The sequence below is a fragment of the Bubalus kerabau genome, chromosome 4 (assembly GCF_029407905.1).
Source record: "Bubalus kerabau isolate K-KA32 ecotype Philippines breed swamp buffalo chromosome 4, PCC_UOA_SB_1v2, whole genome shotgun sequence".
In the NCBI taxonomy this organism is placed as follows: Eukaryota; Metazoa; Chordata; class Mammalia; order Artiodactyla; family Bovidae; genus Bubalus; species Bubalus kerabau.
The window spans coordinates 46252581-46270485 of NC_073627.1; the positions used below are offsets into that span (position 1 = coordinate 46252581).

A 17905-nucleotide genomic window follows, 5' to 3' on the forward strand; every position below is an offset into this window, starting at 1 on the left:
ATAGACCCTCCCCCCTGCCCCCCGCCCCCGGCCTCACAAAAAAAAGTGCCTCCTTCAACAAGGGATCTAGACAGTAACCTGCTCTTGGTTAACATCACTATTTCCTTCCCTACAACCTTACAGTTTTGTCAACTTCAATCCTCAGCTCCCACAGCTGAGGAAAAATCACACGCTTGCTCCTTCCACAAGCTATATATTTTAAGACCCTGGAGAAGTCTTCTGAGATTACATTAACAAAGTCTTAATTTTCTACAGAACTGCAAGCTTTCTAACACTGCCTTAGGTAAGACTAATAAATAGAAGTGACAGAAAGGTCACTTCATTTGATCAACATTAAATTCCATGAAAGAAAGTCTTTTGTGAGAGATTAGTTTTATTTTGCCGAATATGGTTTTTGTCTTTTAAGAAGAAAAGTACTGTTCTTAGTTCAGAAGTACTTATCAGATACCCACATATCAGGAAATGTTGGGTAGGAAGTACATCCCAGACTTTTGGATTTCATAGACCTGTAATATATATTCAAAAAATTTTTGGCATTTTGTCAGGATTTACAAACAAACCCAGCAAACCTGACATCTACTGTCACTTTAATTTTACAGACGGACACAGTATAAAAAGAGCAAGAAACTTAAATTTCAGAATAAAGGATAGTCTTCCAGAGAGAACAAATTTAGATTTACCAAAAAAAAATCACCATGGAGACTGGACTTTTACTTTGGAGTGGTTACTCCAAAATCTGCCTTCATAATAATAATTTCATTTCTTAAAAAATGTGAGCTCCACTAATACCAATTGAATCAGAATTTCTGCTTTTTTTAAAAGCTCTCCAGGAAATTCTAATGTGAGGCCAGGGTTGAGAATAACTTGCTATAGAAGATACAAAAACTCAAGGAACTTATAATCTAGTGGGTTTATAGCAGGTATTAGAAACTCATATACCTACAGGGTCAGCTGTCAAATGAGCTACGTAGCTGAGTGTTATACCAAAACCAAACTAGGAAGACAGAACAAAGCAGGGGTCCCCAACCTCTGGGATCTAATACATGATGATCTGAGGTGCAGCTTGTGGAATAGTAGAAATAAAGTGCACAGAAAATACAACGTGCTTGAATCATCTCAAAACCACTGCCCGCAACAGTCCGTGAAAAATTGTCTTCCGTGAAACCAGTCCCTGATGCCAAAAAGGAAGGGGACCGCTGGAATAAAGAGAAGATACTACAGTTTTCCAAAGAGGAAAAACATACAACATACAAATGAACAGGCACCAGAACGGCATTAGTTTTCCTGGGAGACCACAGAGCAGTGCATTCAAATTCTGAGAGGGAATGATCGCCAACCTAGAATTCTTTATGAGTCACAGTCAAAGGTAGGATTGAATAAAGAGATTTTCAGCTATCTCAAAAAATTTACCTCTTGGGCACTCTTTCTCAGCAAATGGAGGAAGTGCTCCACTAAGGTTAAGGAATAATCTGAGAGAGAGAAAGACAGGACACTGAGTGGAGCCGACACTGGTTGCTTCATGCACGTGTGGGAAGGTCTGAACCTGTTTAGGAGATGCCTCAGTGAGTGCGTTACTGTCAGCAGTTGTCACAATAGTTTGTTGTCAATAACGGAATAAATTTCACTCCTTGAACTAAATCTTCCATATTTAACCAAGGAGCTAGATGCTTACTCTGCTCCCCTCTACAGGGAAAGCCCTCCGAAGAGATGTATTTATCCTTCATCCCTACTTACTCTTTTATTTTTGTTTTGATATTAAAATCTATTATATAGCTTCAGAATTTATGCTTCTGAGAAGATGGGAGTAGCATAATTTTCCCACTCCTCCTGCTGAGGAAAACTAAAAACTATGGGGAAAAATATAATAAAACAAACACAAGAAGACTGACAGACGACCAAGCACCTCAAAACTCAAGGAACTCCATACCGTGCCTTCTTAAGGTTTTCGTTGTGTATCCCAGACCTGGGGGCAAAAGATGCCAGCAACATGGAAATGTCGACAGGCAAAAAAGCCCCAACAAAAACCTGCTCTCTGCAGCCAAGGGACCAGGAAAGGGGCAGCCTAGCAAGACAAACTGATGGCCAACAACCACTCCAGCCAAACACCATCATCCATGTTGAATGGTGGGGGCCCACAAAAAGACTTGTCCACATCAGAACCTATGACAGCAATTTTATTTGGAAAAAGGGCCTTTGCAGCTATAAGTAAATTCAAGACTTGGAGATGAGATCATCCTGGATTATTTGAGTGGGTACTAAATCTAAGACAAATGTCCTTATAAGAGACAAAAGGAGGGAACTCCCTCGAGGTCCAGTGGTTAGGACTTGGTGTTTTCACTGCCATGGGCCTGGGTTCAATCCCTGGTTGGGGAACTAAGATCCTGCAAGCCTCACAGGGCAGTTGGGGGTAAAAAAAAAAAGCCCGAGGGAGAAGGCCATGGGAAGACAGAGACACAGACTGTCGTTACAATGCCTGTGGCCACCAGTAGCTCCAAGGCTTCTCCCCTAGACCCTCTGGAAGGAGTACAGTCTTGCCAATATACCTCTTATATGTGTACATAACTTATTTATTACTATTTTATATATATATATATACACACACACACACACATACACAGTTAAAAGTGAAGATGACTTTTCTCCCTCTACTTAAAAGATTAAATCTGAATTAATTAAATCTCATGAAAGAAAAAAAAAATACACACACATACCTTTTACTTTTTTATTTTTGTTTCAGATAGTTGGACGAGGCATCTACATTCTAGCACATCTTCCTAATCACTAAACAAGTGAAAAACAGCTTACTTATATATAAAAAGGCAACGGGAAAAGGTCATGATTGTCTAATAGGGAACTGGAATCCCCCAATAAATTACCTTACAAAAATATCAAACTTGCTTTTCCACTTTTCAACTCTTAAAAATGGAAAAAAAAAATTCACATTAAAGAGAAAAGATCTTAGGCTGGTAAATAGCAAGTTAAGATAATCATGTTTACATCCAAGTCCTTCAAATAAATATTTTAAACAAATTTGTTTCCCAAAAAATAGGTCAAGTATTTAGCCTACACTTGTTTGGTCCACTAAAAGACCACTCATGAACTGGACTGCAACTCAGACCCTACCAAGAGCAACATGCAAGTCACTGAGGCTGGATATGCACTGGTGCCTATTTCATACATGGGACATAGCTATTAATAACACTGCTGTGCATACTACTTCCGTAAGTAGTTTTACCCTGTAAAACCCCTCAAACCTAACTGGGAATGAAACTGCAAGGAAAGAACAAAAGAAAACACTTTGCCTATTGTAGACATTTGCTCAGTAATTTTTAAAACTTATCACACTTTTGGGACTTAAAGATTACTGAACATGAGATAAAATTCAATACTGCTTACAAATCCCTGAAGATGAAGAGCATATGCAACACTCCTGTGGAGAACACACAAGGGAGTGTCCATCACAGCATACATTATGGCATATTCTGCCTGGTCTAGTCCTGGCTTTTCATTCTAAAGTCTTAAATGGCCTTGGATCTTTAAAAGACGGAGACTTAATAAAAAATGATGTTATGTTGCATTTTTCTGTTCTTACAACCAACTTCAGAAGTACAGTGGAAGGGTTCATAGGGCTTTCTGTATCTCCTCATACTTTAAAAGCCAGTTTGATTTTTACTGTGATGTCATATTCCAATTAACACTATGCTAAAAAATAAAATGGACTGCATTGCGACGGTTTTGTCCACCATATTCACGCCTCTTATTGCTGAGATAGTCCAAAAGATATCCCGTAAATAATTTCTGTTTCTAATGGCTTAACTGAGAGATGAATCTAACCATTTTTTAAACCAATGACAACTGGGCTGAGAGGAAAGCTATGTGAAACCCCTACACACCCAAAGCCAATCATCGGCAAACCTAGAACACCAGCACTTTCCACCCAGGATAGAAAAATGAGCATCCAAAGTAAAGAGAACCACAAGACTGATCGAGTAACCAATCAAACACCACTTCTCTGTTATTTGAGCTAATAGTCACTCGAAGCTTGAAGTTTCCGCCTTCGTTATTATTGGTGGATCCTAGAGTCACAGCTTCAATGTCAAATGTGACAGTGGACCCAGAAGTAACTGCGGGCAACTGATTAGTCATTTCTTTTCCATTTACAAAAACTGCACCTAAAATGTTAAGGTAAAGAGTCATTCACATGTGAGCAACAACTAAGAATGGAAACAAGATGCTAGATTATTGGTAATGCAGCTAATTCCCTAATTAAAGAAAACATTTTGGAATGCCAACTGGTCAAAGATAATGCAGTTAAATATGTTCATTAACCCCACATTCCCAAGGCAGAAGGAAAAGTTAAAGCTTTAATAATGTTTTAGGCTTCTGGTCCAGGGTTCCACTCTTTTAAAAGAGACCATGAGTTTCCTACATGGATGGCATCTCCATTATAAAATTACTTTCTGTGGAACAGCAGGACTGTTTCACATGGAATATACAAGGATCCTGTCTACCGACTGTTTGACCCACACCATAAAATATTAACACATCTTGGTAGTGATTTTTAAGTGTGATCACTGTGAAATAAGGGACCAAAAAACACTATAGATGTAAACTCTCCTCATTTCCCTAACCTATGCTGAATTTATCTCCTCTATGTTGAATTCAGATGACTTAGGCACACGGAATCCAGGAGTAAACTGCCTGGCAAAAAATCTCAGCTCAGTCACCTCCAAACCAAGTGATTTTGGGCCAGCCACTTCAGCCACGGCTTCTCTGTGGCTTCTCTTATCTACGTGTGCTGTGTGCCCACTCAGTGCTATGCGTGCTCCTTGCCAGCTCTCTGCGACACCATGGACTGTAGCCCACCAGGCTCCTCTGTCCATGGAACTTCCCAGGCAAGAATACTTGGAGTGGGTTGCCATTTCCGCCTCCAGGGAATCTTCCCAACCCAGGGATCGAACCTGCATCTCCAGCATTGTCAGGCAGATTCTTTACCACTGAGCCACCTAGGAAGCCCTTTTCATCAACTGCAAAATGGATATAATGCTACTCCTCACTTCAAAAAGGTGTTAAAGATTAAATAAGGTATTATTTTTAAAGGGTATAGAATAATGCCTGGTATGAAGCAGTCACATAGATACGTCATTAAGACCTAAATTTTTTCATCTTCTGGTATAAACGTGTGATACTGAGACTGATTCAAATCTTACTATAGTAAATTATACATTTCAAAGAGAATGGCAGTTATTTCCTCCTTACTTACCATTTGTACTAATGCATACTGCTTGATCCCGCTGCAGGGAGTCATATCCATTCTGTTTTTCTGCACACACTCCTATACTGTCTCTTCTGTCTGGTTGTCCCACAGTTTCAACTCTGTCAACGGGGCAGAAAAATCTTTTAAATATTTTTTTAATGTGATCTCTACTAGTTGCTAAGCATAACAAGAGCAATCTCATCACGATTACTCTTAAGAATAGCTAACAATAATTTAGCACTTCTTAAATTCCAGGTCCTGTTCTGAAAACGTTGTGTCTGTATATCTTACCTATAAATCTTCTCATTCAGTTCGTTTTTAACAATCCATGATGTAGGCGCTGTTATTATCATACCCAGTTTATACATGAGTAAACTCAGACACAAAAGAAAAAATAAGGTTTAAAAAAAGGGAAATTAAACTGATCTGATCACTGAGCTGAGTGGTGGAGCTAGGACACGAACTCAGGCATTCTGACTTCAGAGTCCATGTTACCTGTTTAAGGCTATGACAGCATATTTCAGCTCTATGTTCTGGTTCTAGACATATAGAAAATGTGTCATATTTGCTATTATAACGAATGTGATCATCACGTAAACTTTTATTAGGAGAGTCTATGCAATGACTACTGTTTACCAAGCATTTAAAAATAGACATTATCCCTCTTTTAAAACAGAGGATAATATGGTTTATGGACATATTCTGGCTGGAGAACTTCATACATAGTAAGTTGAAGCATTTCCTTTTGCGTCTAAGTCTCAAACAACATGTCATCATGTACTTAGATATAAAGATCAACCCACATCCCTATGACCGGGCTCATCTTTCTCTCCATTCCAGAAAGCTAGACTTTGCAAGGACAGAAAAAGAAAAATGAGCGAGGGGCAGCACGTAGCTTTTGAGGGAAGACGTGGTTACTGATACCCAGAGTGGCCTCAAGATGTCTTTCCTTGTAAGGTGGCAAACATGGAGTCCATAATAAACACGTGGGTGGGTTTCTGAAGTCATTTCAGTTCTAAACCAGCAGTATAAAGAAGGAGGACAATGACGCCAGCCATACGACAGCATAGTTAAGCCCTAGGACTCATTCTACCACAGGGAAACACACTTTCTAAATGATATACAGACCAAAATACCTTTAGGAGAGTTCCAGAATTCAGTTAAAAAGTCCCAAAGGAGCACACAGCTGAGAACAGCTGCACTGAACTGGGTAAGAAGAGTAATTTCACTTGCCTCATGTCAACCCCTCTTCCAAGCTACCACAGCTCGGAACCAGGCAAGAACAGCCCAGCTCCTGACTTTTCCTTCAGAAAAGACACACAGGAGTGGAGTGTACATCCAACATTCCAGCTCCTTGGAGGGTTTCCCAGAGGACTGGTTTCTGTCATGTCTCATTTGGTGCACTGAAGGAACTGGCATAGCATGGATGCCTGAATGCTGCCAAGAAAAGTGAGGGGTGGCAGCCTGCAGCCAGTGCTGCAGGGAGGGAGAAGACGAAGACATCCTTCTGGTGTGCTATCTTTCCACAGGCCAGCTCAAGGGAATGGTATCTGTCTCATTCCCTTGTCGGGAGCCAGCATACTCTGGATGTCTGGGGGCCACTGGGTCCAAGGGAGTGAAGGCACTCTGTGGCTGCAGGACGTGCAGTACCACAAACTGGCACCAGAGGGAGCAAGAGATTACGAGCGCCTGAAAAGCCAGCACGGCTCTAATTGAGAAACTGCACACACAAACTCAAGGGAAGTCCACTTATCAGGAAGATAGAACAATTATAAATATATACGCACCCAACATCAGAGCACTTAAATATAAGCTGCAAAAAAGGACAGAACTGAAGGGGAAAACAGTTACACAATAATAGAAGGAGATTTCAATACTCTACTTCAATAGTGGATAGAGCATCCAGACAGAAGATCAGTAAGGAGTAGGGGATCTGAGTAACACCATAAATGATACGGACACTCCTCCCAAAAGAAGCAGAATATACATTCTTCTCAAGCGTACAAGGAACGTTCTCCAGGATACAGCACACGGTAGGTCACAAAATAAGTCACACCAAATTCAGGAAGACTGAAATTACACTGTGTTTATTTTCTGACCACAACGGAATGAAACTATAAATTAATGGCAGAAGGGAAACTAGAAAGCTCACGAATATGTGGAAATTAACCAACTTTTGAACAGCAAACGGATCAAAGACAAAGTCAAAACGAAAATTAGAAAATGTCCTGATACAAATGAAAACAAAACCAAAACATATAGGATGCAGCAAAAGCACTGAAGAGCAAAGTTGACAGACACATACATCTAAAAAGATACCAGGGACTTCCCTGCTGGTTCAGTGGTTAAAGCCTCTCATTTCCAAAGCAGGGGACATGGGCTCGATCCCTGGTCAGGGTATGAACACCCCACATACCATGTGAGGCAACCAAAAAAGAGTTTGTGTTTTTTTTTTCAAAATCCAATTTCCAAAAAATTTAAATAAAAATTTTTTAAAATATCAGAAAACAACTTATACCTCAAAGAACAAAAAAGAACTAAGACTTAAGTTAGGAGAAGAAAGGAAATAATAACATATTAGAGCAGGAACAAACAATATAGAGACTAGAAAAACAACAGAAAAACATCAACAAAACTTAAGAGTTGTTTTTCTGAAATGATTGACAAAGTTGACAGATTCAGCTAGATTAACTAAGATAAAGAAAGATAAGATACATTTCATTTCAGAAATGAAAGAGGAGACATTACAACTGATACCATAGAAACTGAACAGATTATAAGAAACTCATGAACAAAATATACCAAGAAATTGGATAATTTAGAAGAAATGGGTAAATTTCTACAAATATACAACCTACCAAGAATGAATCATAAACACACAGCAAATCTGAACAGACTTATAACTAGAAAGGAGACTGGATCAGTAATCAAAAATGTACCAAGACTATCAGTAAACCACAGCCCTGGACCAAAGAGCCTCACTGGTGAATTCTACCAAATGATTAAACAGTAAATACAATCCTTCTTAAAGTCTTCAAAAACACTCAAGAGGAGGGAATAGTCAACTACAAACTGGCACTTGTCAAGGGCAGTTGCCATCTACCTCTACAAGGAGTTAAATCATGTGCTGCTGCAGCTGCTGATTTTCAACACCCGTGAAAGGGGTTCAGGGAGGAGAGCAGGAACGAGGCACGCTGTGCTGGGGAAAACTGGCAGGACAGGTCTTCAGGCAATTAGATACTTTCAGAAGCAGATTTTATGAGCCCAATTCTTGTATCTCCTCGTATCTAGAAAAGCACTAAAATCCTTTACAATGATGACTGTTCTTCCTGACTAGCAGAAACCTTCTGCCAAAAAAAAAAAAAAAAAAAAAAAAAGCGCTTGATTGCATGTATTCCCCTTTCACCAAAATCATACACACTGACCTTTCCCCGCTGCCTCTTTCGAGCAGTTTCTCGGAGCTACCTGAAATGCTATTTCCCAGGCTATAGTCCTCATTTTGCCTCAAATAAAACTTATTTTGCAATTCTCATGTTGTGCAATTTTGTTTTTTTTTGGTCGACATTTCCAAACTTACAAGGTTAAAATTATCCTGAAACCAAAGTCAGAGAAAAACACTGCAAGAAAAGAAAACTTCAGGCCAACAACTCTGATGACTGACTACAGATGTAAAAATCCTAAATAAAGGACTAGCACTGTTGGTGAGAATGTCAATTGGTCCAGCTACTCTGTAAAACAGAATGGAGGTTCCTCACAAATCTAAAAATAGAGCCAGCACATGATCCAGCAACCCTACTCCTGGGCATATATCCAAAAGAACTCAAGGCACTGAGAGGAACACAACATTACTTCTATAATGTTCCTGCTAAAGATACACAACCTGAATCTTAACATTTAGGAAATACCAGAAAAACCCAAAATGAGGGATTGTCTATAAAATAACTCACCTGTGCTCTTAAAAAATGCCAATATCATACAATTGAAAAGAGACAGAGAAACTGTTCCAGATTAATAGACACTAAAGAGAGACTTCCCTGGTGGCCCAGTGCATAAGAATCTGCCTGCCAACACAGGTGACATGGGTTCAGTCCCCGGTATGGGAAGACTCTACATGCCTCTGAGCAGCTAAGCCCCTGCACCACGACTACTGAGCCCAAGTGCCGCAACTGTCGAAGCCCGTGAGCCTAGAGCCTGTGCTCCGCTCGACAAGCTACCGCAATGAGAGGCGCAGGCACCTCAGGGAAGAGCAGCCCCCGCACCCTGCAACCAGAGAAAGCGTGCCACAGCAACGAAGAACAAGCACAGCCAAGAATGAATAAATAACTCAAAAAAGGAAAGAAAGAATCTGCCTGCCAGTGCAGGGGACATGGGTTCGATCCCTGGTCCAGGAAGATCTCACGTGCTGCAGAGCAACTGAGAGCACCCAGAGCCTGTGCTCAGCAATGAGAGAAGCCATCGCAACGAGAAGCCCGGGAACCGAAACCAAGGGGAGCCCCTGCTCTCTGCAATGAGAAAGGCTGCTCGAAGCGACAAAGACCCAGCACAACCAAGAGTAAATAAATAAATGAGGCTAAAGGGACATAACAAATGAATATCACACAGGATCCAAGATCTTTTTCTTTTCCGCAAAGAACGTTAATTGGGACAACTAAATCTAGTAAGCTCTATAGATTAGATAATAGTGTATCAATGTTAACTTTATGATTTTTATGATCTCTTTTTATGAAATACTCACTGAAAATGATTTGGGAGAAAAAAGAAAATGATGAAGCAAATGTAGTACTGGGGAATCTGGGTGAAGGCTATTCGGGGATTCTTTGTACTATTCTTGCAATTCTTCTGTGAATCTGAAAAATCATGTTTATAAAGATTTTAAAAACACACAAATCAGGGACTTCCTTGGTGGTCCAGTGACTAGGACTCTCTGCTCCCAATGCAGAGGGCCCAGGTTCAGTCCCTGGTCAGGAAACTAGATCCCACATGCCACAGCTAAGACTTTGCATGCTGCAACTAAGACCTGACACAGCCAACTGAATAAATAAAAATAAGTATTTTTTAAAATCAAAACAAAAAAACAAAAACACACAGAACACTATATGGATAAATATATATATTATATACATACATATATATATAGAGAGAGATGAATGTGAGGAACACAAGATACTTCAATTTTATCCCTAACATCTCTAATATTATTTCTCTAAAAAATAAAAACATGCTAATATTATCACTAATAGATGGAGGATAGTAATTATTCATTTTAGTATCGCCTAATGAAGAATTTGGCTTGCCTTAATGCCCGGAAATAATCTTGAAACCACTGGAATGTTCCAAGCGACAGCAGTGTGTCTTTATCACTCGTGGTGGGCGTCTCAGACCCACTGTGCTAAGGAGGTGCTCCAGCTGGGTCCCTAGATGGTCTGTGCTAATATGACGACTCAGGACGGAGCAAGCCACCCCAGGAAGATCAAACACATGATCACAGGGTGGAGGCTCTGAGCAAAGACATGTCAGTCCAATCTCCCAGATATGTGTGTGTGTGTGTGTGTGTGTGTGTATGCTCAATTGTGTCTGACTCCTTGCAAACCTGTGGACTACAGCCTGTCAGGTTCTGCTGTCCATGGGATTTTCCAGGCAAGCACATTGTGTTGGTTACCATTTCCTTTTCTGGGGGATCTTCCCAAGTCAGGGACTGAACCTGGGTCTCCTGCAATGAATAAAATCCCAATAAAAACTCTGGACACTAAAGGCTGAGTGAGCATTCCTGCTTTGTAATACTCTGAGTATTGTTATTGCAAAGTCTTGCATCCCTGAAATGTATGCTTTGGTCTGGAACCCCTCACATCTCGCCCTGTGAGTCCCTCTCTGGCAGGTTCTGATGTGTATCCTCCTGCTATATTAACACTGTTATCATAAGTGAAGTGCTTTCCTAAGTTCTGTGAATCATGCCAGCAAATTATAAAACCTGAGTGTGGTCATGGAAACCTTGGAATTTGTAGCCACCTATGTAGTTAGAAGTGATGATGGGCCCTGGGGACCCCTGAGCTTGCAACTGGTATCTTTTGGTGCACTGTGCTCTCACTTGAGTTTGGCCAGCTCATTTCAAATGTACATTTTTTCCTGTGATTAAACTTCTTAAATGAATAATTAATTTTCTTGAAATAAAGTATGAGTTAAAACTCAAAAGCAGGAAGTTGCTGCATAGCACAGGAAGCTCAACCCAGTGCTCTGTGACAGCCTAGAGGGGTGGGATGTGGAGGGAGGTGGGTGGGAGGGGACAGAGGTATACTTATGGCTGACTCATGATGACGTATGACAGAAACCAACACAACACTGTAAACCAATTATCTTCCAATTTAAAAAACAGAAACTCAAAGCAATAAGAAAAAAGCATCTTGGGAAGAAAGGAAAAAAAAACTCTTAATTTGAATAAATCACAAAACTGTTCCTAGAAACATTCTGCATGAAAACAGCATTCGATAAACAACACAAGGCTGCCATTAAAAGCTTACAAAAATTTCTTTGAATATAAAATGAACCATGAAAATAAAGAGCTAATTTTCCTGAAACCCAGAATTATTTTCATAGCTCACTAAGAAACAATGTAAATTTAACATCTTTGAATATTTTTTCGGTGGGGGGGGCATACCACACAGCTTGCAGGATCTTAGTTCCCCAGCCAGGGAATGAATCCGGATCCCCAGAACTGAAAGCACTGCGTTCTAACTACCGGACTTTCAGGGATTCCTAACATTTTTTAATTTTTAAGTTGCAAGACAAGTAATCAGGACATTATATCCTAAAAAACTATTTGAGTGGTTCTCTCACATAAACAAGTCCTATAAAAAAAACACAAAACTCTCCTATAAATCATCCAAATATAAAAAGTACATAAAAAAGAAAAATGGCATATAAAATAATTGATGGCAGGGTACAGTGACCTCAGAGATACAATTAACTTAAAAAATCAACTTATGTACAAATTAGCAGGAAGGCATCCACTGCATAGAATCATGTAGAAAGTTGCAGGGATAATTGTTCTCAAAGATAAAGTATTCTGAGAAAGAACATGGTTCAGAACAAAAAGAAGCAAGGTTGACAGCAAAAAGAACGCTAAACCTGTTACTCTGCACTTTGGCTAACTGGGACATAAGTGGTAAAGCGAACCTCACACTTCCTTCTTCCCACAGTGGACACCTGGAGCAAAGGTCCAAAAATTCAGTTGTTTGGATAATATATCCAAATATATTACGAAAAGTATCCAACTTTATGATAAATATAAGAAAGAAAAGAAGAATACTATCATGGCCTACAGCTACAGGTTAAAACAGTAACATTGAAGACTGACAAGGACGTGGCAACAGCAGTCAGGACCCTTGCACGCTGCTGGGAAGACTGCGAGGACTTCCAGGAACGCTGCCAGCTGGCCTGTGTGTGACCAACGGGAACCCAGCCCAAGGCACAAATAAGCCATATGTTAACAAAGAGGGTCATGGCACAGCTTGACTTGTCAGGGAAAAAAAAGAGAAAAGGGATGTCTTATCAAGTCATGGAAGACAAGGATTTTTTTATATAGAAATATATTCCTTACTATACAAATCCTAAAATAGCTTTTATCCTCTCTTAACATAAAACTGATTATCTTATTATTATTGTAAAAATTGAAAATCTTCCAACAAAGAAACTCCTAGGATGGCGAATTCACTGGTGAATTCTATTGAACATTTAAGGAACAATGCCAATTCTCACAGACAGTTCTGAGAAATAAAAGAGGAAGAATTATTTTCCATCTCACTCTATGAGGCTGGGAATTACCCTGATACCAAACACATCGTAACAAAAGAGAGACAGATACCTCTCTTGTGAAGAGACATAAAAATGCTCAAAAAATAAATAAAAGCTACGTTTACACCAATATATACAAAAGAAGAACACACAGTCAAGTAGGGCTTCTCATGGGAATGCAAAGCTGATCCAGTATTTAAAAATCTATCGCTGTCATTATATCAACAGAAGACAAACCATATGATTATCTTAGTAGTTATATAAAAATATGACAAAATTAAACATCCATTTATAGATAAAGCTCTCAGCAAAGTAAGAATAGAAGGAAACTTCCTTAACCTGATGGAGGGTATCCACAAAACTCCTACAGCTGACATCATACTAGCACCTTATTCCTAGATCTGGACTGAGACAAGGATGTCTGCTTTCAACGCTGCTACTCAGAACTACACTTCCTAGCCTGTGTAGTAAGACAAGAAAAAAAATGACAAAACACTGATGGAAGGCATTTTTTAAAAAATTAAATGAAGATGGGAATTCCCTGGTGGTCCAGTGGTTATGACTCTGCCCTTTCACAGCTGCGGGACTTTGATCCCTGTTCGAGGAACCAAGATCCCACAGGCCAAGCAGTACTGTCGGAGGGGGGAAAAAACCCTAAAAATGGTGACTTTCAGATTTATATACTGGAGTTCTCTTCACTGGTGTCTGAGATGGTTAAAAAAAAAAAAAATCTGCCTGCAATGCAGGAGAAGACCTGGGTTTGATCCCTAGGTTGGGGAGATCCTCTGGAGGAGGAAATGGCAACCCATTCCAGTATTCTTGACTGGAGAATTCCATGGACAGAGAAGCCCTTGTCAAAGGCTGCTTACAGACCACTGTCCACTGTCACCAAAAGACACAGCCCCTGCTTCGTAAAGTGATGCACTATGACTCCCCTGGAGATTTGTTACACCTTTCCTCTCTGCTTCCTCAGGAATACTCAAGCACTGTTCTGTCCTGGCCTTGTTCATAGTCTTGTGGGGTCTTCTTTGGGGACTGAATATCTGGAGATTCTGAAGTTGGCCAGCAAATTATCATGACTTCCTGCCTAGTTGTGTCTTTATGAAGCCTTTACAGCTAATTTGGAATTTGAGTTTTCTGTATTACTTAGTTCTGTTGAAAAAGCACTTCTGGGTTCTCCCACCTCTCATTCCTCCAAAAAGTTTCCAGAAGTGGAATAAATTCAGAACTAAGGTACTGCTATGCATCTACTGGTCCCAAAAGATCTCATCTCTCTTTTAAACCCACTCTGACCAAACTTCCTCCCCAACGATTCCCCTGAAACTATTCATGTCAGGGTCACCAAGCAACGTCCATGCTGCAAACCCAAAGGTCCATTCTCAGCCCTTTTCTGTTGGGTCGGCAGCATTTGATCACTAGCCCTTCTTGGAAACTCTTTCTTTGCTTGGCTTCAAGAACACCATATGCTCTCACTTTTTCCATCTATCTCACTTGCTGCTCTTCCTCAGAATCCTTTCATAGCTTGTTCTTTCTCCCCAAAAGTTAAATGGTAGATTCTCCAGTGTCCTCTTTCTACACTCACTCCCTTGTTGATCTTATCAAGTCTCATGGCTCTAAATATTCATCTATATGGTAAAACTGTGCTTCCCTCGTAGCTCAGTTGGTAAAGAATCCCCCTGCAATGCAGGAGACCTGGGTTCGATTCCTGTCAGGAAGATCCCCGGAAGAAGGAAATGGCAACCCACTCCAGTACTCTTGCTTGGAAAATCCCATGGACACAGGAGCCTGGCAGGCTACAGTCCATGGGGTCGCCAAGAGAAAGAGATGACTTAGCGACTAAACCACCATGTTAAAACCTCTGAAGTTGGACTTCCCTGGCCGTCCAGTGGTTAAGATCCACACCTCCAATGCAGGGAGTACAGGTTCGATCCTTGGTCAGAGAACAAAGATCCCACATGCTGCACAGTGCAGACAAAAAAAAAACTAAAAAAAAAAAACCTCACTAGTATCTTCAGCCTGGTCTTCTCCACTTAACTCCACACTTGTATATCCACTGTCCACTCCACATCTTCACTTAAATGTCTTATAAGGAAATTAATTTGTGAAAGAACAAACTGATATTCACCCAGAAACAGGTTCCTCAAAAGGCCTCACCTACTTCAGTAAATGACAATTCTACCCTAAGTTACTTACTCCAAGAACCCCGAGGTTACACTTTTCTCATACCCCACAACCACTTGTCAATAAATCCTGTCAGTGCTTCCTTCAAAATAAACCCAGATTCTGACCACTTATCACTAACTTCTGGTCCACATTACAGCTCATGGTGATGCCATGAGCTGTCACCAAGATTAACCCTGGAATGCTGAGCGCAGCTTTTCCCTCATTTCTGGTAACGTTTTTGCCCCTACTCTCCAGCCTCCTAACCGGTCTCCAGGCCTTCACCACTTTCCAGACTTCTTTCCACCCAGCAGCCAAAACCACCTGTAAAACGCACATCAGATCACCTCACTCATCTGCTCAATGTCCTCCAATGGCTTCCTGTCACATTCTAGGTCCAAGCGGAGAGAGACCTACAGGGCTGGACTGCCAGGATCTGAATCTCAGGATAACTATAAGAATCTGTACATGGAACTCCCTGGTGGTCCAGTGGTTAGCACTCCACACTTCCACTGCAAGAGGCACAGGTTCCATCTCTGGTTAAGATCCCACATGCCTCACGGTACGAATCCCCCCCCAAAAGAATCTGTACAACCTCAGGCAGGTGGTTTAATCTTTTTACACCTCAGTTTCCTCATCTATATAACATTTCTACCTCCTGAGCATGTAATGAGGATTTATAGACATTAACTCATTAAATTCTTCAGAACTAAGAATATCCTACTTTTCTGGGGCTCTCTCTATGTGCCTGTCTCTATTAACCCCATTTATACTAATTACTTCCTGTTCTCCATATTTTCTCTCCTCCATATCTTTGGTTCTTGCTTTATTTCCCTACCTGAACTGTCCTTTCTAACTCTGAGATAAAGCCTTCATCATCCCCTCATCTAGAAGTAAATTTCCCTTCCCCTATATCTCACAGCATTCAGGATTTTTTTTTTTTAAGGTTTGACTGTCTAATCATATTTTTTTTAATGGTGCTAGGGTGCTACCAGTTTCTTTATTTTTAGCCACGTTGAACGGCATGTGGGATCTTAGTTCCCTGACCAGGGATCGAACCCATACCCTCTGCAATGGAAGCATTGGAAGTGTTAGCCACGGGACCACCAGGGAAGTTCCTCAGAATCTCTCTTATCCTAACTTATAAACTATTAGCCAAAGATTCTTGTTTTTCCTTTTTTTTAAAACTTTGCATTCCCAACCATACCAAATAGTGTAAATACCATCAGAGTAGAATAAGCGTTGAATGAAATGGTCAGCATCATTCAGAAAGACCTCAGGTGAGCAAGAGAACTGTCCTTACATTTTAGAAAAGCAGTTTCAGACAGAGAGATATGGATAGAAAAAAAGTATAAGAAATATTCCTCAGATTATCTGTAAGGAATAATTATAACTCCTTGTGAACATCCCAAAGCAGATATGATTCTATGATTTCATGTCATCCTCTCTCTACAAACTAAAAACTACAGAATCCTTAGTCTACTTAGGAACCACCTGTCTTATCTCATCCAAGTCTATAATAAAAGGTCTGTGGGGAAAACTTCTGTCTGACAACATACCCCACACCTGTAATAAGAGACAAACTTCACCTGGAAAGAACTACACATCAAGCCTCCAGAGGGGATCACTTTAACAAAACAGAAAACACCAGCAAAGCTGTATTCACCTGGGACAGGGCACTGTCTCAATAAAAAAAGAAACTGACAAGATTTTAAAGACCCTATAGTTAAATTAACTTCCTAATCCTAGTAGAGATTATGCCCAGATGGGATTTTACCAGATAAAATTATATTAGACTGAGATTTTTGTTTTTTTACGATATGAAGAGGTAGTAATTAGTATTAAAGATACACTTGGTAATGACAGAGACCAAGCTTGTACAGAAAAATAAAGATCTCCTCCAGCTTAAATTCATTCAGCAAAGGTAATGCTAATGTTCAAACAAGGCAAGCATTAAACCAAATGCACATATTCCAAGAAACCCCTTTCTAACAGCTACCAACCATGGCATTTCTAACAGAAAGCCCCCAAATTCATTGATATTTCCTCCATCAAGAAGCAGAGTCTAGGGACTTCCCCTGGTGGTCCAGCAGTTAAGACTCTGCACTTCCACTGCAGGGGGTAAGTCTGAGTGCTGGTCAAGGAAGGTGCAACTAAAACAACAACAAAAAAGCAGGATCTAAGGATCTCCCTGGCAGTCCAGTAGTTAAGACTGGGCAGTGGGCACGGGTTAGATCCCTGGTTGGGGAACTAAGATCCCACATGTTTCAAGGCACGGCAAAAAATATCAATAAATAAAGCAGGGTCTACGTCTCCTCACTGGGATCTGGACTCTGTGAGCAGCTGAGCAACAAAGCATGGCAGAAGTGACACTAGGTTAGTCTCCAGGCTCGATCTTAAGAAGCTCTCAGTTTCTATTTCCTACCTCTTGGGATGCTTATTCTTGGAGCCCAGCCAGCAGGCTATGAGCAGGCACAGGCAGTCCACAGAGAGACCCCAGGAACCAGAATCAACCTGCCAGCCATGTCAACAGGTCATCTTGGAAGTTGATCCACCATCCTTGGTCAGACCACCCCAGCTGACTCCACATAAGCAGAGATGAGTTGTCCTTGCCATACTCTGAGAACTGCAGTTTCCTGAGCTAAATAAGTGACTAGAGTTGTTTAAGTTTGGGGTGGCTTGTTACACAACAATGAGTAA

The 17905-nt window shown here is 40.6% G+C and overlaps 1 protein-coding gene across 1 annotated transcript in view; it reads right to left on the reverse strand.

Annotated features, from left to right (window-relative positions):
- Positions 1–2708: 2708 nt before the first annotated feature.
- Positions 2709–17905, reverse strand: part of CRLF3 (cytokine receptor like factor 3) — a 41706-nt gene continuing 26509 nt past the window's right edge. The window contains exons 7-8 of the mRNA XM_055577203.1: positions 5264–5376; positions 2709–4172 (exon numbers count right to left, since the gene is read on the reverse strand). Of these exons, the coding sequence (XP_055433178.1) occupies positions 3916–4172; positions 5264–5376 (370 nt within the window). The 3' untranslated portion in view covers positions 2709–3915. The remainder of the gene's footprint in view (positions 4173–5263; positions 5377–17905) is intronic.